The sequence below is a fragment of the Etheostoma cragini genome, chromosome 19 (genome assembly GCF_013103735.1).
Source record: "Etheostoma cragini isolate CJK2018 chromosome 19, CSU_Ecrag_1.0, whole genome shotgun sequence".
Lineage (NCBI taxonomy): Eukaryota > Metazoa > Chordata > Actinopteri > Perciformes > Percidae > Etheostoma > Etheostoma cragini.
This window is the reverse complement of record NC_048425.1, coordinates 5,008,127-5,016,706: the sequence shown is the minus strand read 5'-3', so window position 1 is coordinate 5,016,706 and position 8,580 is coordinate 5,008,127. Positions and strand designations below refer to the sequence as shown.

Sequence of the window (8,580 nt, the reverse complement as noted above, 5' to 3'; positions counted from 1 at the left end):
TAGATAGATAGATAGATAGATAGATAGATAGATAGATAGATAGATAGATAGATAGATAGATAGATAGATAGATATGAGTGAGAGCTTCATCTTTTTTGGGGATAGGACCATAGACAGTTACAGGACCTGTACACATTGGGTTACGTTGCCTTACGTAAGCATGGACGTCTGGCCAATAGCGATTGAAGGGCGGGTCTTGGCGTAAATTCCAAATTGCGTCTCGCTCCCTTCCACGTGGGTCTCTTCCATAACAGAAAGTGAAACTCATGAGTGCTTTCTCTGCTTGTAAAACTCTTGGGAATGGCTGAGCAGCAGCAGCAGCAGGAGCATGGGACTCAGCTGGAACAGAATCAGTTCTGCTGTTCAGTATGTCTGGAGCAGCTAAGAGAGCCCGTCACCATTCCCTGTGGACACAGTTACTGCAAAAGCTGCATTGAGGGTTGCTGGGAACATAAAGAGAAGAAGGGAGAGGTCAGCTGCCCTCAGTGCAGGGAGACCTTCAGCACGAGGCCTGCCCTGCAGAGGAACACCATGCTGGCTGAGGTGATGGCCTACTGGAAGTAGTGGTAGAAAGATAGCCTACAGGTTATTGGTGGGGAGTCATGCCCTGTATTACTGCTTTTTCCCCCAGGCCCATGAAATATGAGAATAACTATAACATCTTTAAAAATAGTCTATCAAAAATGTGGTGTACTGTGGTGTTCCCAATGTTGACTACAACTTTCAAAATACAGTAGCCTATGATAACCTTCCTACAAATTTTATTAACTCTGTATTTATAATGTCTTTTTGTCGTTTTTCTTTGACCTGACATAATGTTTTTTTTTTGTGACAATTTGTCTTTATCCCTTTTCATGTTTTTTATAAATGTTCAAATATTTAAACAGAAAACTCAAGCAAAACACTCAGAAAAAAGTCCCACGGAATAATTATAATGTCCAATAATAGCAAAAAGAAGAAGGCTATAGTACATTCTTGAACGCTGTTCCCCTAAAGGCCTTATGCAACAACAGCTAAATTCTGAGTCGTCCTGCAATCTGAGTGCATTTGACCTGTAGACAGATTATTTATTAATGTAAACAAAGAAATACCCACAGTGTAGAAGTATTTGTTAGAAGAAGCATACAAAATCTTAATTAAGTAAAAGTACAATAGTATTACATCCACATATGATGAATGAAAAAACAACTCATGCCGATTGGACTATTTCAAAATAATTTAATATATTATTAGATAGTATTGATTGAGGCATTCATTTAAATGCTGTAATATTGCAGCTGGTAAGCAATGCTCTCTCTGTAATACATCAAAAGTCATGAATATTTGTTGATTACATTTATGGTAATAATGTGGATCTGAAAGGAAACTAGTCGGCTAACTAGTTTTCAAAAAAATGTTGTGTAGTTAGAAAGTGAATACTTGCTTGTTAAATGTAGCAGTGTATAAGGGTAAAGTAGCAAACAATTTAAGTACTTAAGTAAAACACAAGCACCTCAAAATTGTACTTAAGTACAGTGCTTGAGTTAATGTTACTTTGTGTCTACAGTCACCTGATACAGTTAAATTGCCTTAAGTGGTCATGAGTCAGACTGACTCATTTAAAGTTGGTACAATCCTTGTGTGAAGCCCTAATAACCCCATGAATTGGGTTCTCCAATAGTCCTTGTGCAATTAAAAAACAAAGATAGATCTAAAATAAGAATAAATAATTCAGATGATTGTGACGCCTTGGTAGATATACTGTATACTCTGAGTGAATTCTGTTCTTAATCTGATTTTCTCCTGTATGTCTTATAGTTTAAAATATTTATTTTAATTTTCCTTTTATCACCCCTACTGTAGCTTGTGGAGCAGCTGAAGTCAAGCCTTCAGCAGGCTTCTCCTCCTGCTGCTGAGAGCTGTGCCGGCCCGGCAGATGTCGTCTGTGATTTCTGTAGCGGGACCAGAAGACTCAAAGCCACAATGTCTTGCCTGACGTGCTTGGTATCTTACTGTCCCGCTCACCTGGAGCCTCACCACAGTGTTCCTGCGTTGAAGAACCACCAGCTGGTCCCTGCTACAACCCCACTGCAGGAAAAGCTGTGTAGGAAGCACAACAAGCTGATAGAGATCTACTGTCAGACAGACCAGAAATGTATCTGCTATCTGTGCGTTATAGATGAGCATAAGAGACACCGTACGGTGTCCGCTGCAGCAGAGAGGACTGTGGAACAGGTAGGAACAAAAAACACAAACAGAATTGACACGTTTGTTACTTTAGCATTTTAGTCAAATCTTTCTCATGTGATCGAAGTGATAGAAACCATACTATGTAAACATATCCATTCACAAAGAGCCATTTGCTGTTGTGCCAACATTTTCTTTCAGAAACAGCTGACCGTGACTCAAAAGAAGGTCCAGGAGAGGCAAAAGGAGAGAGAAAATGAGCTGAATGAGCTGCTCCAAGCACTGATAGAGTTAAAGGTGTGGAATTTACACTTTAGTTTTTGAGTAATCCTGTTTTGGCCCTACGATATTTTTATGGAGCCTTTCATTTTCCACCAACATAATGATGATACATACAGGAGGACCTAAATTGAGGATAACTATGCTTGTTATTGTAAAGGCAATAAGTCCTTTATCAAACCGTATGAATATGTCCCAGGAAAGGAAAATAACTAACAATGTAAAGATCAACAAGCCACTGACACATATGTTCAAATTTGATTCATTCAATAAATTATTAATTTTTTGTCTTAAATCCACCAGCCATTTTTATATTCTTCCCAGATTTGCAGCATCCTGAGCCTTTTTGCTAAAGTTACTTGGAAAACTCAATTCTCCCAGAACTTTTTAAGAACTATACAAAAAAATGGCAACTTTTTTGCAACTTTCTGTCTCCTGCAAAAAACATTGCAACTTATATCTCACTTTTTTTCTTCACAAAAGCTCCTGCAACATCAGGCATTTTGGGCTGCAACAATCTTAAAAAAAGGACTAGAAATCCTGGAGGGACTGAAAGTCTAAACTTTGTCACATATTTTAGTACATTTGTTTTTTTTTGTTTTTTAAAGAAAAACATTTGTTTTTGTTTTCCTTTGAATAAACAGAGTGGTAGCCAGCCTGCAATTAAGATCTGTGATGAGATCTTTGATGAGCTGATCTGCTCCATTAAGAAAAAACACACGTTGGTGAAGCAGCTGATCGAAGCCCAGGAGCACGCTGCCGTCTCTCAGGCGGAGGCGCTGCAGCTGCAGCTGAAGGAGGAGATCACCAAGCTGAAGATAAGAGACACCGACCTGGAGCAGCTTTCTCACACCAACGACCACGTCCACTTCATTCAGGTAGCAGACACCCGGTGTGGTGTGGAGCAATTTGAACAGTTTTGGGGTATTTTTTATCACTTTTTATATTACTGTATGTAAATGATCTATGCTGTACAGTAGTGATGGCCAAATTAAGCTTTGTGAACCAGCGTCTTTATTTTCTGGGCCCACTAGATGACACACTCTGTTCAAAAGAGGGCTGAGAATTCACTGAATTGCAATGCCTCAGGTTTATCTCTTAAAACCAAGAGCCCCATCTAGTGGGCTTAGAAAATAAAGACAGTGATTGACAAAGCTTCATTTAGCCATCACTACTGCGTAGCTCTTAGAAGATTAGAACATGCAAAACTTGGCTCAGTGAATTTTTCTTGGACGCGGCAGAAGTGTCATCTGCTTAACAGATTTGAAAGTAAAACTTGTGATAAACTGATGGTGATATTGTTTTTCAGCATTTTTTCCTTGTTGGTCTCTGGCTCATTGAATTCCCTCCAGACTTTTCAGTCCCTCTCCACCTCCTGCGAATCTCCAGACCGGCCGACTGGCCCGGTTGTTCATCCTCAACATTTGACTTTCCAACCTGTGACTGACTGCGTGTCTAAGCTGAGGGACGACATAAAGGGCCTCCTGAAGGACACATCTCACAGGATCTCTGCCACAGGTACCTGGTAGAAGTATAGGAATCCAGAGTAATACAGTGGATTTGATTCATGTCCAGTGGTATTTAGGAACTGTGTGTTTTTGTTAGTTTCTACTATAGATGTTGTACTGCCACCTGCGCCGGAGACCAGAGAGGAGTTTTTACGCTGTAAGTGTAACATGTAATTCTCTGCAGTTCCACAATACACCAGTGCATTAGTAATGAACTAAATATTTAAAGGTTGATGTTAATATTGCCTTATTTGTACTGCTTTTTTCGTTCATTAGATTGCCGTCCTCTAACCCTGGATGAGACCTCACTCTCCCGAAATGTATACATTTCAAAAGAACACCGGCGAGTGAAGTTTGAGAACTATTATATGGACAGGCCTACAAATTTCAGCCACGTGTTGTGCAGAGAGAGTTTGTCAGAGCGCTGTTACTGGGAGGTCATTTTGAGTGGTTATACATGGTCAGTGGCAGTGTCCTACAAAGACATTTGCTCATCATCATCATCACATGAACCAGAGTTTGGAAACAACAACAAGTCGTGGAGTTTAGAGTGCTCCCGAGCTGGTTACACTTTCCAACACAACAGTAGGGGCACGCCTGTGTCCGGCCCTCCATCCTCCAATATTGGAGTCTTCCTGGATTATAAACCAGGGACTCTGTCCTTTTACAGCGTCTCTGACTCGATGACTCTGCTCCACAAAGAGCACACCACGTTCACTCAGCCTCTCTATCCTGCCCTTGGGCTGAAGAAGGGAACAGATGGACATTATGCAGAACTGATCAAGTTATGGTGATGAAGTTTATAATGGGGTGGCTAATGTCTGCCACTGCTGTAATTGGCTTTCCATTACAACTGAATACCACATGGTAGATGAGAGGATGCCATTTTACTAGATTCTAGAATAAAACAAAAGAAAAAGAAGCACTGACTACCACCTGACTCTGACTTTAAGGTCCTGCTAGGCCTCAGCGTTATCTTTCGTTGCAGAGGTTTTGTGCCAGTCTTCTCTGTAGCTTTTCAGCGCTAACAAGAAATGTTTAAAAAATTGGCAACTATTTTGATGATAATTTGTAAAACTTCCCTATATAATATTATTTTAAAACATTTCATTTCTGCGACTTTAAACAAGCACTTGAGGCCATAGAAGTAGTTTCCTAATTGTGAAACAGTTAAGATAAAAGGGTGGAGTGCCCTCAGTTGTTATGGCCGATTTATTGCATTAATGTGACATGCTTGTTAAATGTTTTTTTTGTTGGTTTTCTCTTGTTCTGCTTCCCAATTGCATGAAAAATTTTGCTAAGAAAAGTTTGTCGTCAGTTACGTTAAAGCATAGCAGCCTCGTCATAGTTATATAAATACAACTGTTTGGTTATGATGAATGGTCATTGCCCCACATTGAAGCTTTTCTATGCAGAAGAATATGCTATAAATCATTTGAATTATTTTATTACCAAAAATAATAAAAGAAATGAAGGCGTTCCCCCAGCCCATTGTTTGTGAGTGTCATGTGTCTCGCCAGAACATGTATACTGTAGGTGATGAATGTGTTTGGTGTCCAGAGACACTTGCCGTTTCTTATATCGTTAAGTAATTCACACTATTGCATTTAGGGAACGACACTGTCTCAGGATGGCAAAAAATATAATCTCGGATACTCCTCAGCTCAGTCCTTAATATTACTCATAGTTTGTTGTATCGTGAGATGATTGGAGTTCATTAAATAGATTATAATAACTCTTACAAGACATTAAGATGATGGTACAAACTAAATAACAGATAACTGGAGTGAATGTTTTCCTCTGCCTCTGTTCCACAGAGAGGTCAGGGGTCACAGTCAGCTGCTGTTGTGCATTTCTGCAGATAAGAGAGAGAGGCTGAAAACAGCGTCTGACACATTAGCGGGGTGGATGCTTGCCAACACAGGTGTGTGAAATCTGCTTTTCCTTTCTCAGGTTACCCACTCTTAGGTGGCTGTGGCTCAGTGGTAGAGTGGTTTCCTGGTTGGTGGTTCAATCCCTGGCCCTTCAGTCCCATGTCATAGTGTCCTTGGGCAAGACACTGAACCCCGAGTTGCCCCCGATGCTGCGCTGCCCGATGTGAGTGTGTATTTGATGAGCACGTGGCAGCTTCGGCCACAGTGTATGAATGTGTGTGAATGGTGAATGGTTCTTGTATGATGTAAAAGTGCTTTGAGTAGTTGTTAAGACTAGAAACGTGCTATTTAAATACAGCACATTTACATTTGTGCTGTGATACACAACGTTTCCCAACAAAATGAATGAAATATAATACTACAGTACTGTAATAAATAAATGCAACTTTCAATAAGGGAAGGACACATTTATTGTATGCATGAATCATTGTGCAATACTGAGGTGTTACTGTTATTTACTGAACCTTCATTAATGTAATAAAATTGTAGATCACATTTTAGAATACCCAAAGAAGGACTTTGAAAGCACTGTGACAAGGACACTAGAGGGCACCCTTATCCCATTATATAGGCTAGTTTCTAATGTTTGGGTAAACAACTCAGATATCAGTTTGTGCCAATGTACAAAGACACACCTACAGTACAGTTTACCATTAGTCACAACTCAAACAGCCAGGCGTGGTTGTCTTTATGCTCAAGGGTATTTTTACTTCATTTAATGTAAAGAAGGTCACATGTTTTTCGCTCTATTTCAACATATTATTTCATTGAGGAGATGAATGCATTTTAGTACGACCTTTCAGACCATTCAAAGAATATTAACAGTCCCATTCACCTAAGTTCAAAGTAAAAGTTCCATTGCACTTAATAATACTTGATAAGAGTTTTTTTCATCACTTTTCTGTTTTTCCTAGATGGATATTGAGCACTCAATGAGATTAAATTCTTGTTCATGTTTTGTATCATCATTATTAGCAGTATTGGTCCAATTGTGTTGTTTATGTTAGTGGTTCTCTGCCATCCATATTTTGTTGTAATTGTGTACAACAAAATATACATAAAGTACGTACAAATACAGTATACAGAAAATGTACTTTTGTATTATGTACTGTGCCTTTTGAGTGTATGAATTGCTCATGAAATGAATGCAGCATTTTAGAGGTGATAGTTAGTGGGAAAACAAGTGAAATAAGGAGATGATAGAGGGGAAACTGGAGTGTATAAATAAGATAGAATATAAATGTTAGACTTGCAATATAACACTTAATAGTATGATGAGTGGAGAGGGGAAGAATTTCACGCTATAAATAACTCATCCGACAGCAGATCTTAGCTCTAGATGTGGCATGCAGCAGGCATGCGGCTGATATGTGGAGTGGAATAGTGACATACCTTCTCCATCGGTGTGCTCTTCAGTATTTGTTGTCAGCAAAGAATACTGAAGCTCCAACCTAGTAAAACAAAAGAGCTGAGGAGCAGCTCTGTCACAGGACTTTGCCACTCAGCTGGTCATAATCAACACGTCAGCCAGTGAAACTCGAGATAACCGTAAGTACTTATTCTTAGACGGTAAACTTTGTTTCTGTGTTAACATTGTTTATGGTTTCAAGAAACGTACAGTATTACTTTATGTTCTCTTCTTCTGATAGTTTAATTGTCAATTATTTGTCAAATTTCCTTTATTTTTTTTCTCCCTCAAATTTTATGAGAACTGCTTTAAAACATGATTTTAAACTGATGACACATTTCATAGGTCTGGGGAAAAAAAAGAATTACTTGACACTTTGGGATCCCTAGCTTTAAAACATGGTTAAACAAAATACATTTGCAAAAAAAACAATACAGAAAAAAACAAATGTATTCACATACTGCGTATATATATATATATATATATATATATATATATATATATATATATATCTGTGTGTGTATATATATATATGTATGTATGTGTGTGTATATATGTATATATATATATATATATATATATATATATATATATATATATATATATATACACACACACAGTATTCTGTGTATTATATTAGTTATGTGATAGCACAGTTGGAGTGGAAGTCAGACATTCATTTCACTGCTTGATGTTTCGTTGTTTATGACATAAATGGCATGTGACAAATACAAAAACCTGAAACACAAAGACCATCATTGTGTAAGAGAACATATGGTACATGTGTAGGCCTATGTCTGGGAATTAATTTTTGGCAAACAAAAGGCGTATACTTTCATGCACATCCGCATATAACTCACAAACATGCATATCTCCTTACTTGTTGTAATGGCAATGCTTTATGATCCAGTCTGTGACAAATGGAGAGTAGGCCTACATCAACACTTATCCAGATATAGTGTTTAATCAGGGCCAAATTACATAAAGATTTTAAGAAGAAAAAATTGGTTAATTTTGCAATTAGCCTTTTTTTATTATTATTATTATTTTTAAATGTATTATTATTTTCATTTTTTGGGGGGGTTAATGTGGTTTAAGGGACACCCCAGAATCTACCCTGTTACACTATCCCCTATGAAGTAAGTTTTTTTTTCTTCTTTTTCAGCGTTTGCAGTAACGACGTAACTACTGCCTGGTCCCTCCCTGTTATATACACTCACCGGCCACTTTATTAGGTACACCTGTCCAACTGCTCGTTGACACTTAATTTCTAAGCAGCCAATCA

General features: G+C 38.3%; 1 protein-coding gene across 1 annotated transcript; it reads left to right on the top strand.

Moving 5' to 3' along the window:
- The first annotated feature begins 220 nt into the window (after window positions 1–220).
- Window positions 221–4,866, top strand: LOC117935030 (E3 ubiquitin-protein ligase TRIM47-like). Its single transcript, XM_034857145.1, has 7 exons — window positions 221–543; window positions 1,843–2,214; window positions 2,368–2,463; window positions 3,090–3,323; window positions 3,798–3,963; window positions 4,051–4,110; window positions 4,230–4,866. Exons 1-7 carry the CDS (start codon window positions 301–303, stop codon window positions 4,745–4,747), a joined length of 1,689 nt encoding a protein of 562 aa, XP_034713036.1. The 5' UTR covers window positions 221–300; the 3' UTR covers window positions 4,748–4,866.
- Window positions 4,867–8,580: the final 3,714 nt, after the last annotated feature.

What these genes read in the sequence shown, in the direction of transcription:
- LOC117935030 (XM_034857145.1), top strand. Translation starts at nt 301, where the DNA reads ATGGCTGAGCAGCAGCAGCAGCAGGAGCATGGGACTCAGCTGGAACAG. An exon ending in GGAACACCATGCTGGCTGAG is followed by an intron (nt 544 to 1,842) that starts GTGATGGCCTAC and finishes CCCCTACTGTAG; the next exon opens with CTTGTGGAGCAGCTGAAGTC. An exon ending in CAGAGAGGACTGTGGAACAG is followed by an intron (nt 2,215 to 2,367) that starts GTAGGAACAAAA and finishes ATTTTCTTTCAG; the next exon opens with AAACAGCTGACCGTGACTCA.